General features: G+C 37.9%; 3 protein-coding genes across 3 annotated transcripts in view; 1 reads left to right on the forward strand and 2 right to left on the reverse strand.

The window, feature by feature from the left end:
- Positions 1 to 1,376, reverse strand: part of LOC107102231 (structural maintenance of chromosomes protein 6-like) — a 42,518-nt gene extending 41,142 nt beyond the window's left edge. The window contains exon 1 of the mRNA XM_015401446.1: positions 1,242 to 1,376. The gene's annotated coding sequence lies outside the window, so the exon portion shown is untranslated. The remainder of the gene's footprint in view (positions 1 to 1,241) is intronic.
- A 2,262-nt stretch (positions 1,377 to 3,638) lies between these two features.
- Positions 3,639 to 6,250, forward strand: LOC107102227 (tudor domain-containing protein 6-like). Its single transcript, XM_015401439.1, has one exon. The coding sequence runs from the start codon at positions 3,771 to 3,773 to the stop codon at positions 6,060 to 6,062; it is 2,292 nt and encodes a 763-aa protein (XP_015256925.1). The 5' UTR covers positions 3,639 to 3,770; the 3' UTR covers positions 6,063 to 6,250.
- Positions 6,251 to 9,544: 3,294 nt separating this feature from the next.
- The window catches only part of LOC107102226 (adhesion G-protein coupled receptor F3-like), a 62,429-nt gene continuing 58,639 nt past the window's right edge, over positions 9,545 to 13,334 (reverse strand). The window contains exons 17-20 of the mRNA XM_015401438.1: positions 11,241 to 12,572; positions 10,195 to 10,236; positions 10,086 to 10,118; positions 9,545 to 10,007 (exon numbers count right to left, since the gene is read on the reverse strand). Of these exons, the coding sequence (XP_015256924.1) occupies positions 9,942 to 10,007; positions 10,086 to 10,118; positions 10,195 to 10,236; positions 11,241 to 12,572 (1,473 nt within the window). The 3' untranslated portion in view covers positions 9,545 to 9,941. The remainder of the gene's footprint in view (positions 10,008 to 10,085; positions 10,119 to 10,194; positions 10,237 to 11,240; positions 12,573 to 13,334) is intronic.

Genomic DNA, 13,334 nt, shown 5'->3' on the forward strand with positions numbered 1-13,334 from the left:
TGGCCGATGTCCGATATTCAGTTTTAAGGCCGATACCGATAGGGGGCCGATTATATCGTGCATCCCTAATATTTAATGTACTAAAAGTTATCTAACTATCTAGAAATATAAATATTATTGTGTTATTGTACTCTTGTGTTGTCAACAAAGTAGGCATTCAATAAATATATGTTTGAGCTAATCTTTGGAAAATAAAAAGCTTAATGAAAGGGTCCGGGTGGAGTAACTGTGGCGTTACCCGGGTGTCGCCACCAACTTTCATTACAAACCTTTGACTGTGAATCAACATATTATCTCCACACTTACTATGGGGATTAATATGACCTGTTACTTTACTTATAATGTTACTTTTTCTGCCTAAATCATTTTATTTTGGGAAAATATGTGAAATGTTCCAAGTTTTGTATACTGTTTGGTAACAAGGCGATGCTTTTAGCTACTCTACCTTGAACTCTGACCTTACCGCTGTGGTTCTTTGGTCCTTATGACACTGTGTGTTCACACATGTTCCTGAACCTCACAGGCCTTCAAAGGACGGCTGGATTCATATGTGGAAAACATTACATACATCTGCTTATTAATCAGATCACATCTGGAGGAAAGTGTTGAATTTATATATTGATTATGGAAATGGATTTCATATTATCTCAGAAAACAGGATTTAACACTAATATACATCACTTTCACTTGAAAAGCGTTTATATTTTAACCTTTACTTAAAAAATATTGTAAGTTTTGATCTAGACAAAAAAATACACCAAAACATAAAGTTCATAGTGACAAAATAGGATTCTGTAAACTATATAAAAACCACAGTAGGTTTATAACATTTTATCCCCGAAATAAAAGCAGTAATTGCACTAAATCGTGGTGTCTAACTATTTCTTTAAGTCGTGAAGTTCACACCTTTACTTTAGCACCATCACATGTTGATATAAGAGAGATCAAATGCAAACTTGCCTATAATTAGTTCCAGTGTAATAAAATGCTAATCTGTGGAGCTAAATACAACAGGTTATAGATAGGCAGGGAGATATAGGTTTCTCTACAGTGACCGATCTAATACACATGCACCTTTAAACCTGTTGGTTCACTCATGAAGCGCCTTTTTATTTCACCACCAAGTTTTTCTAAACGCAGAAACAATCATCGTGACGGACATAAACCAAAGAAGAAGAAGATTAAAAGTGGGAAAAGTCTTTAGCTCAAAGCTTGGAAATTAACTGCAGCAACATTCTTACCATGATTTGGAGAACCTGAGAGAACAGCAGCCGTCCACAATAACACTTCTGGCACTTCCTGCTTGGACTGTTGGAAGGAAACCACAGCAACACGGAACTCAGAGCGCGTCCTCTGATTGGCTGACGGCCCACCTGCGAAAACGCGCGAGAGTCTGAAACCCGAGTTGTCTCTTTTTGTTTTTCTTTTTATCGACTAAACATGTAACGGGTGAAGCTTTACCAATTCAGAGGTTAATACAGGTATTTATCCAAATATATTAAAAGCGACTTTCATTTCAGACTGATGACGCGCTGCTCGTGCCGAGTGAGGCGTTAACGATCGAAGCCTTTAAAAACCCAGAGTTCCTGAACGCACCACCAGCCCAGTAATGCCAGAGGAGCAAGATGCAACGCGCAGCTTGCAGCACGAATGGTAAGGCAAAATAAAAATTAACCCTGAAGTTAAAAGTACTCAGAGGATATCAAATATCAGATATCTTTATTGAAAACATCAAAGTAAAAGAATGTTATTATTAGAAGCAAACCAACAGTTGACTCCACATGCAAACAGCAAAAAAATTAAATAAAATGGAAAGTAGGTCTGGGGAAATAAAAAATAAAAATCCTATGGAATCCAAAATACCTCTTTAAATGTAAAAAAAAATAAAATAAAAATTGAGGCCGCACAAAATGATTTCAATGGCTTGAAATTATGTTTGCTTCACTGTCACACCTGTAGAAACGAAAGGGAAATTGCTTATTAAAAAAGTGGGCGTTTTGCTGAAAGTTGCAAAGCAGGAAAATGCAGCTGTGTGAGATTGCTTGTTCATCTGAGACATTAAGAAGTCCTCTAAAATGCAGAATACATTTGTTCCCATATGGGCCAAAATGGGATATGGGATAAAAAAAATAAAAAATAATAACCAAACTACTTTAGCACAGAGATTTAGGTTTAATGCTACATTTGTATAAACTGCAATATGAAACAGTCACTGTATGAAATAAGGTAGACATTGATAAAGTAATAAAAGAGAAAATGTTATTTTCCATGCATATTCATAGGCCAATGAGGCCATAAGTAGCTTCAGGCATTCCTAATGGCGCCATCTAGCTTAAAGTTGGACATTAAATGTAATTGACACAAAATAGATCATTTCCGAAATAAAAATGTAGGTGCACTGCAAAACCTTGAAATCTAAATGGGTAATGTTTTCTTAAAATTATTGCATTTTTTTNTTTTTTTTTTTTTTTTTGTTTTTCCATGTCATACAACACATGGTGAAATGTGATATCAATAAATGTTGACTGTGAATAAATTTGATTAACATCTACCCAGTTTTCATAACTGTGCATCCCAAATAACGTTTAAGCAGGTGTAGTACTATTAGGTCCTTATTTATGTGTTCAATTGTTCAACACTGATATAATATTCTAACTTAAAATGTTGTGTTCTCTGGCCGTAAATAGAAAATTAAAAAACTGACAAACATAAAGGCTTGGAAACAGGTAAGTTAATTGAAAAAAACTAACTTTCAGACAATTTAATTCTGCATTTTAATTGTTAAAAAGTATTTTTACAAAACTGCATGTAAAAAAAATAAAAAATAACCAAACTACTTTAGCACAGAGATTTAGGTTTAATGCTACATTTGTATAAACTGCAATATGAAACAGTCACTGTATGAAATAAGGTAGACATTGATAAAGTAATAAAAGAGAAAATGTTATTTTCCATGCATATTCATAGGCCAATGAGGCCATAAGTAGCTTCAGGCATTCCTAATGGCGCCATCTAGCTTAAAGTTGGACATTAAATGTAATTGACACAAAATAGATCATTTCCGAAATAAAAATGTAGGTGCACTGCAAAACCTTGAAATCTAAATGGGTAATGTTTTCTTAAAATTATTGCATTTTTTTTCTTGAATTGAGGAGGTGAGACCCTTTGCCAAAGGAACAAGACAATTTACATTTAAAATAAGAAAAAAAAAATCAATTGCATTGCCTTATTTTTAAGTGTATAAATTATCTTATTTACCCATTAAAATGAACAGTTAATAAACTTGATCGAATAAACTTTTACTTATTTCTAGATCTTTTTTGCAGTGTGGCAACATTGAAGTTGAAATGTAAATTGTGAAAATAATCAGTGAGAGAAGATCAATCGAATATTTTTTTTAACTTTTATATATTTTCTACACAATCAGATTGACCTCCTCTGACTTGCCTTGCATTCATTCTTTGAAACACAAAATCTGCCTGAATTTAGAAAATTGCTAAGACAAATGAGTATGAAATCATGCTCACTAAATCTAGATTTTGTTTTAAACTGGTAAACTGTTTAATACTCCCATCTTTTGCTGAAGGCATTAATAATTTTCCCTTACCTTGACAGGATTTGGTCCATCTTTGAAGCCTGAAGGAGAACCCATTGATCCACTGGTCTTTCAACGGGATGCTTTTCAGGAAAGGCTTTCAAACTTGCAAAAATCCACCAGTCCCTCTCCTGTCAAATGGGTCGATGCAATAGGTAGAGACTTTGAGAAATGCATGGATTTGGGCTCTTCTTCTGTCTCTGGATTGAAACGTGTTGACAAGCCTGAAACATCTGAAAATGGCCTCAGACAGAACATGCTTTATATTCAGTCAGGATCTAAGCACTTGGCAGACTATTCTGGTCTATCAAAAGCTTGGAAGAAAATTCCTACTGAACTCCCAGTAGATGGGTATAACTACTCTATGCATGGCATTAAAGTGGGCAAAGAAGAGGATGTCCTGGTGATCTTTACTGAATCAGTCAATCACTTCTACTGCCAGTTGACAAGGAATTCACAAGTATTGGACAAACTCTGGAAGAGTATTTCAAACCTGCCCAACAAGCTTCAAAGCTCAGATTGTCAAATGAAACTCAACAGTATTTGCTTAGCCAAGTATAGTGACAATCAGTGGTACAGAGGTCTTATAGTACAAAGTTCCCCAAAACTCAAGGTGAACTTTGTTGACTATGGGGAAACCCTTGCTGTTCCTCAAACAGATATTCGCCCCTTCCCTCCTGAAGCAATCATTGCCAGGTCTGTCCCTGTTCAGGCTGTTTCACTTGGCCTATATAATGTTCCTCCAGATACACCACAGGAAGTCAACAAGTGGTTTGCAGAATGTGCTTTGGAGAAAAGTTTTACCATTTCAGTAGTGGAAAAAGGGAATGATGGGAAACTGTTGGTTGAGATGTTTGATGGATCCCTCAGTGTTAATGCGATGGTCAGGGATAAAGTGAGAAAAATGAGACTACCTAACAAAACGGCTATGAGTTCTAAGGATGGCGACCGGTTTGTCTCCAAGAAGGCCACTGTGTCAAACAAGGACTTTTCCCCACCCGAACTTGCAAGAGGATCAGTGTTGGACAACCCCAACACTGACATGTGTGCCACATATGTCGTTTCACCAGAAGTAAGGCAAGGGATGCCGTTGGACATCATTCTTGAGAACAGTGAAAGCAAAACCGACACTTTCATTCAGAGCTCCCACAGCGACATAGAAACTACTCGGCTTTCCTCTGACTCTTACCTAAAGCAAGATGTAGTCGGCCTCATGTACAGGTGGCCAAATATTTGCAAAAACATGATTCTGGATGTGTATGCTTCTTGCATTGCTGGACCACAGTACTTTTGGTGTCAACCTGCCAACACGGAGACCCTTGACAACGTGTTGTCACTTACTAAAGATGCTGCTAAGGCACAAGACATGATTTCACCTGAGCACTTTGAACCTGGTAGTCCCTGCCTTGCTCTGTTTTCAGAAGACAACCAGTGGTACAGAGCTCTAGTAACAGGGAAAGGAGACGAAACAGTCCATGTCTTGTTTGTTGATTATGGAAATGAGTGTGATGTTGAGAAAAAGTATATAAGATCCCTTCCTAAAAACCTGCTAGAGATTGCTCCTCAGGCATTTCTGTGCTGTTTGGAGGGTTTTGAGTCCAAGGGCTCCTGGGATGAAAAGGTTTACGATGAGTTCTACAGTATCATAGTTGACAAGCCACTTAAAGTGATAGTTGCAGCCATGGATAATAATTCAGAGATCGCAGTGCCTCAACATGCAGTAACCACACAGTGTGACGAGATTGTGGTAAATAAAGTACTAGAGAAATATTGGAAGCCATCTTCTGAAGAACATTCTGGAGATGATGTGGAACAAACCCAAACTTCCAAAGACCTTTACAGCGGTGACATTTATAACCCTGATGCCTCCAAAGAGAATATGACCGTGTCTATGTTCAAGCAACCAGAAGTTATCAGGGCTAAAACGGAAATGGTTTACGCATCCTGTATTTCAGAGCCAAAATTCTTCTGGTGTCAATTTGCAGATACTGAGGATTTAAGCAAAGTGTCACAAGAAGCTCAAAAAGCCGGAGAGGAACAAGACGATGTGACATTCTCTCAGAGTCTAGGACCGGGCAGCCATTGTCTTGCTCTGTTTCCTGATGACAAACAGTGGTACAGAGCCTTGGTAGTCGAGAAAAGTAACAAAATATTTCATGTCCTTTTTATCGACTATGGAAACGAGTCAGACATAGACGTTCAAGATGTAAGACCTTTGCCTCAGAGTCTCCAGGAGATGGCACCTCAGGCCTTTCTGTGTCGTTTGATGGAATTCGACGAGTCTAAGGGTTCCTGGGATGAGCAGGCTTATGATGTCTTCTACAATCTTCTTGTTGATAAACCATTAAACCTGACAGTGGTCAGTGAGGAAAACTATTCGGAGATTCCAGTTCCCCAGTATTCAGTGGAAGTAGAGTGTGAAGGGGTCTCCATAAATGCATTAATGCAGCAACACTGGAAAGTATAGAGGAATGCATGTTGGAAAAAACCCTTCAATCAACTGATCTCATAGTGGTTCAGCTCAGTCAAAAATGCCTCCAGTTTGTTTGTATTATAAGAGGAGTAAAAGGCAAACACTCAAGCATATCCAGGAATAAGATGGAGCTTTTTTGACCATCTTCTCTTGATGAATCTTACTGATTGTATCAAAATGGAAATGCCTCATTGCTTCTTCTTGTGTGTTGGAACTTATACAAAATTAAATAAAGCTGTTCATAAAATATTAAACTGAAAAGCGATCATTGTTTTTTTGTGGTCCAACTTGTAAAAAAGGGGGAAAAAAATATATAGATTTTTTAATTAGCGTAAAATGTGATCGTTTTGCTTCTATATTCTGACAAAATAAAACCAAAAAAGGTTTCCTATTTGCTCTTATAACGGTGGCGTTGTTCTTTTAAATTAGCTTTGCTTTATTGGCAGCTCAGCTTTTTTTTTTTTTTTGTTTCTTCAGATCTTTTCCAACAATTTTACTGTTATAAAATCTTAAGATAGGGGGAAAAAGACCATTGGGTCTTCTGTATTGCATACTGATTTCTAAATCATGTCTAAAAATTGTTTCCTAATGGTTTTGTGAATAAAAATCGAAACTGCAATTTAGACCTACTGATTTAGTGTTCTGGTTCTTTAATTTTCTCAACTACAGCCTAAAAATCAAAGGGGGTAGAGAATGTGTGAACAGAAATTGAAGTCTTGTCTGGTTTTCACAATTGCATAAAGGTTAAGACTTTGGATCTTGATCTAACATGAATTGTTTTAATGTAAACTATTTCATTTTAGCTACAGCTTTAGTCATTCCTGTTGGGAAGGAAACCACCATCATGCTCTAAAGTCTCATCTTTTCTTTAAACATTAAGCTCTGTGCATCCTACGTTTAACTTTGATCTGCATCCCTGTGTAGGATGATTATGAAAGATAATTACTGCTATGTTCCACTGTTTAAATGATGGATTGTGGATGATTTGGTTTTCTGATTCAGCATTTTCATTTCTTTTTATCACTTAAGCACAAAATATTAAAACTCATATTCTTGACAGAAACTCGTTAACAAGGAATCTGCTAAGGAACATGAGGCCTCTGAACTGGAAATGTAGTGGAACAATTGGGGTTTAGGTCTCTCTCTCTTACAGTTGCTCACCCTTCATTTTATCCTTTAAGATGGGTAAGAAAAAAATGGCCACACAAATGTGGACCTTAGAAAAATGTATAAGAATAACATAATAGTGAACACTTAAATGACAAACAAATTTTTCTTTTTAAAATTAATGGAGAACTTCTGCTTGTATTCTATAACATTTATAACATAATGCCACGCTAAATATGTAGGGGTGGTGATAGCCATGCCAGGTGCCTTGGTCAAGGTCAATGACCGGCGTTTTAGGTTAATATACTATATTAATTAGGCTATTTATGCTTCCAAAAAAAAAAAAGATAAATTCCACCATCCTATTTTTTATTTTTTTTTTACAAATAGACTACTGGCATTAAGGGACATAAACCCAGTAGGTCAACGCAGAACTAATAGTCTTGAAGAAATAATATTTATTAACCTCACAAGGAGACTTCTCTCTGTTATGGATGCGGTACTGGAATGCAGTGCAACTTTCAGTAAATGGATATGTAATGCTTTGACCTGTCCAGCAGGCGGCAGTGTTCCATTCGGCTCAAATAATAACTCCGCCATTTTGGACCCATCAGAATAACTTCATTATTTTTCTTTGGTAGACCTCATAGGCTTAAAACTGTGACTACTAAGAGCTAAAGGTTGTTGGGATATATTAGGAAGCACATCAACATCTGATGGATGCATAAAAATGAACAAGCCGAAGGGTTTGTGAGCAACATCAGCTCCTTGGGGGGGTGTTTAGCAGCAGTACAAGTCAATGGCAATACGGTATCAACATTAACATCTAAAATACATTATATTCTTAAACTTGGCTGTGTTTTTATACATGCCCAACAAGCATGAAAATACAGCTACTGTGCATTTTTTTTTAAAATATTCATATTCCTTAGAATCAGAATCAGAAATACTTTAATAATCCCAGAGGGAAATGGATTCATTTTTTCCCCCCTCAAAACTTTACACATAATATCCAATAATTCTAATAATACATTAGAAATAAAAACAAAACAAAAGAAATCACATGTTCATCTGTATTCATAGCTTTTGTCATGCATCCCATTCTTAGCTAAAGGAGATGTTTCCACAGCTAATTTCTACATGTCGTAAAGTCATAACTGAAAAGGACGAAATGTGTTACATGTCACGGCTCAAACAGCATTTTCCCAAAGCACTAATGTGGGGATTTCTTTAGAGATCAGGGGACAATATTAACTGCTACCAAAAATTTGGTCTTTTAGGGTTTTCTGTTTAGAGTTTTGAAGGGGAAAGAGCTGAATGAGAGCAACTTGAAAAAGTAAGCGTCTTTTCTAAATAACACCCAGTAATATTTGAAGGAAAAAGATTGAACAGTTACTCAACTATCTGCTGAAGTAAAATCATGGAGCACTAAATCTAAAATGCATGACTGCATAAAAGGTATAACACATAAAGTGTATGCCTGGAGGGGAAAACCTTTTTATTTTTAAACATGTTGCAGGGATAACCCCTTGATTATTACGGTTGGGTGCATCAAATAATTAACTGATTTATCGAATTGATTGCAGATGTAAAGGCAATAGATTATATACATACTCAAACGACAAGAACGAGTTAACTTGTTGATTTGTATTTAACAAATCATGGAAAACTGTAAAATAAGGGAAAGTTCATGTTTTTGGTCCCTTACATTTCTTTCATCCTTTAGTCTTCAGTTTTAAAGCTTAAATATTCTGATTTCAGGAGAAATGTCAACACTACGAAAAATTTATATATTTTTTTTACAGCCAAAAGATGTATTTGGAACCAGAGTCTGGCTTTGATTTTCAATTAAGAATAGTATTGATGGTCGGATTGTTTAGATTATAGCCAATAACTGGTCCAATAGTGCATTCTGATGAAATAAATTAGGCCTACGGGGTTATCTACAGTCTATCTGTTATGGCGTCATGACATTTACCATCACTAACTTCCCAGTTTGTGTTTTTTTAATTTGGCAGGTTAAAAACCTTTTTTGATTTTATTTCTTCAGATCACTTTGTATTGCATCTTTCACAGGAGATACAGAGATGGTCAGGATTCTCATAGAACATTGAGCCAGGCAATGTCTGAGGACGGAGCACGGATGGACTCCTTCCCGCTATGCTGCGGAGTCCGGTCGGAAGATGCTGCACTCTCTCCATGCACCCATAGAGAAGAAGGACTGCTGTGGAGACAAACCAGTAAGGATAGCCGAAATATATGAACACCAAGAATGTGTTAGATTCCTTAAAAAGTATGACAAAAAGCCCACTTTTGATCCATTATTCTTTATTATTAATGATTATATATGTTTAAATGTAAATGTTTCATGTTTTTTTTTGTATATGTTGCAGAGCAGAGTCTGAGTACGAGGCCTACCGCAAGAAAACAGCTCTGGATGGCATTTCATTAGATGATACAGATGAGGAGTGGGTGCAGCAAAGCAAAGAACATGGAGAAGATGGTTTTGTTTCTAAAACCATCCAGGAGACTTAGTTTGCAGTATGCTTTAACAAAAACAGTTTTTAACATAATTTCTGCAAGGTGCAATGTGCAGTGATTTTTCACTTCTTATATGATAGTGTTGCAATGTTACTTTGAGCAGGCTTGACATTTGTCTAATCAAAGCTAATCAATAAAGAATATACAGAATACATGTATAAATACTTATGTACAAATAATAATGATCAATCATAGAGAAGAGTAAAGGTACATGATGGGCTTGGTTTATTTCTTCACTGTTGATTCCAGCTTAGTGGAGCTCTCACTGACACTGGATTCTGGAGACTGGGGCTTAGAAGAAACAAGACAGACATGAACAAAAAATAATGGTAGTTTGCAAACTTGCAATAGTATTGGATGAACACCTACTTTCTTTAGGTACCTCTGTAGAGCTTCACGGGTCTGCAGAAAGTACAGTGAAAATATTTATTGATGCTAAATCTAAACAAATGGGGTCCTACCATTTCTGTTAACTTACCATCTTGTCTCCCAAGCAGGTGGTCAACAAAATGAAAAAACCCTGCAATTGAAAGAATTAACTTTTACAGAAAATACTCCTTGTTAAAGGAATAGTACACCCAAAACATGATTAGCCTTCATTTTCTACTCACCCCCATGCTGAACAACACTCTGGAGTACTTTTTTGATATCTCAAATGCATCTGGAGATCTGGGAGGCTTCTTGCTGTCTGCTGACATTCAAATAATGGAGGTCTATGGCGCCCGAGGCAGAAAGGTCCATAAAAGTCCACAAAAAACGTGTCAATATTCCTCCATACTGCTCGTCCAATGTATTCCAAGTGTCCTGAGTGGGTAGCATCCAGAATTTACTCGAAACGAAGTCATTTAGAATGTTTTTAGAGCATAAACAGTAGTGTATAGGATTTCCTGAAAGCGCGCACCTGCGCGTTCATGACGCTATGGAAGCCGGCAGACCAAACCAGATAAAAGTGCGCATTCAGCGTCTGCTCTGCCGATAATGCAAGCGTAGAAGAAGAAATGTGCTGCTTACCTGTGCAAAGAAAGAAACAACGAAAGAAAAATGTCTGAGGACTTCAGTGTTAAGGAAGAGCATGAGTTCTTTGCCGAGCTGAATGCGCACTTTCGTCCGGTTTGGTCTGCCGCGGTTTCCGTAGCGCCGTGAACTCGCAGGCGCACGCTTTCAGGAAATCCTATACACTACTGTTTATGCTCTAAAAACATTCTAAATTACTTCGTTTCAAGTAAATTCTGGACGCTACCCACTCAGGACACTTGGAATACATTGGACGAGCAGTATGGAGGAATATTGACACGTTTTTTGTGGACTTTTATGGACATTTCTGTCTCGGTCACCATAGACCTCCATTATTTGAATGTCAGCAGACAGCAAGAAGCCTCCCAGATCTCCAGATGCATTTGAGATATCAAAAAAGTACTCCAGAGTGTTGTTCAGCATGGGGGTGAGTAGAAAATGAAGGCTAATCATGTTTTGGGTGTACTATTCCTTTAAGTTCTTAAATTGCATATATCATCTGAACTCTACCTGGAAGCCATTTAGCAGGTTAAAGATGTAGTTGACTGCGTAAGCTATGTCTCCGCTTGTGAGATCAAGAGCCAGCATGGCAAATCCAAAGATCCATGTCACGCCAAAGATCGGGGTCAGGAGGACAACGGTTCTAAGCACCGTTTTGGCAGCCGCTTTCTCCTCCTCTGCTGAAATATCCGTTTTTTTGCTGATTTCTGCGTGGTGACTTATGAGCTTCATGATAACCACAAGCATCGAGAAAATGTTGATGAAAACAATCACTCCGACTGGAATGATGAATGTGAAAATGCTTCCCTTAAAAAGTCCGGCATAAACCAGCCAGCAGGAGTCTTTTGAGTAGTACATGCCCTCCGCTCCACCATTGTTGGTGAGAAACGTGATAAAGACAATAAGCAAGGGGCAAACATAGCCGATCAGTAACGAGAACCTGAGGTAGTTTTTCTTGCTCACCTTGTGGAACAAAAAGACTGCTCGATGAAGGAGTGTGGCGCTCAGACAAAACATCCAAAAGAACATGGCCAGAAAGCAAAAATGCTTCAGGACCACGGAGGTCCGACACCAGAGGTCTGAAATCCCTTTTGGCTGAGAAGATGCCAAAAAGCAAAGGTCAGCAATGAGCAAACACAGAGAAATGTTCACATGGGCAGTGTGGCGTAAATATGAAGTGCTTGTCTTGACGACGTCGCTCCAGACAATGAACTCTATCGCGAGGTTGATGATGAGGGACAACACTGACACTGACAAAGCTGCATAGGTTACATAGGTTAAGCCAGGGACGTCCAGGGGCTTCTTGGACATTAGAATAGAAAATGAGGAAAGATGTTTACAGACGCAGCTGCTCTCCTTGAATGGCCCCAGCCATTCACATCCATCCGTTGACCACCGTTTAAGATTAGTGTCCCAAAACACACACTTTAACTCAACGTTGCGAGGTCTTGGGTTGATCAGTTTAAATTCAATGGTAATATGATCGATGCTTTTGTTTTCTGCAGTTGCGGAAACCACAATACTGTTAGGCTCAGATTCGTTTTTGTTATAGGGCAAATAGTTCTGCAGGTTTCTAAATGTAGCTGTTTTAACTTCACCAGCATTTGAAATAGAAATCGTGACATCGAAACTAGACACTGAACAGGTTTCCGCACTCTTGTTACAAACATCCACTATCAGATTTTCCTTTGGTATATTTGTTATGTTTGATCTCTTAATGAATTTCTCAACTGCAATCATGTAGGTCTCAGCAACTGTTGATGACTTGTTCTCAGGAGGAGTTGCATTCCATGAGCTTTCAAGACTCTTATTCAGCAGATGACTGGATGAGATTATAAAATTCTAAAAGCAAAAAAAAAAACATAATTTCATGTCATTATTTTAAATATATCTGTGATATATAACAAGCATTGTATATACACTACCGTTCAACAGTTTGGTGTCACCCAAACAATTTTGAGTTTTCCTGAAAAGTCACATTTATTCACCACCATACGTTGTGAAATGAATAAAAAATAGAGTCAAGACATTGACAAGTTTAGAAATAATGATTTGTAATTGAAATAAAAGCATTTTTTTGACATCAAACTTTGCTTTCGTCAAAGAATCCTCCATTTGCAGCAATCCCAGCATTGCAGACCTTTGGCATTCTAGCTGTTAATTTGTTGAGGTAATCTGGAGAAATTGCCCCCCACGCTTCCAGAAGCAGCTCCCACCAGTTGGATTGGTTGGATGGGCACTTCTTGCGTTCCATACGGTCAAGCTGCTCTCACAGCAGCTCAATGGGGTTCAGGTCTGGTGACTGTGCTGGCCACTCCATTACCCATAGAATACCAGCTGCCTGCTTCTGCTCTAAATAGTTCTTGCACAATTTGGAGGTGTGTTCAGGGTCATTGTTAGCCTGGGTGCCATTCCGAACTTAGTCCCGCCCACAAAGTTTGAGGTCGGGAAGTTCGGTCTGGCTCTGCTCCATAGTAGCGCGAGTATTATCGCCCACTGTCAGGCGATCCAATCAAATTGTCAGGGCGGGCTTTATACGATGATGGACAGATGACCAACAGTCACGTAATCAACCACGTGACCATTGCGCACTAGGGTGACCAC

This window comes from Cyprinodon variegatus, unplaced genomic scaffold (genome assembly GCF_000732505.1).
Source record: "Cyprinodon variegatus isolate N-32 unplaced genomic scaffold, C_variegatus-1.0 Scaffold1219, whole genome shotgun sequence".
NCBI lineage: Eukaryota > Metazoa > Chordata > Actinopteri > Cyprinodontiformes > Cyprinodontidae > Cyprinodon > Cyprinodon variegatus.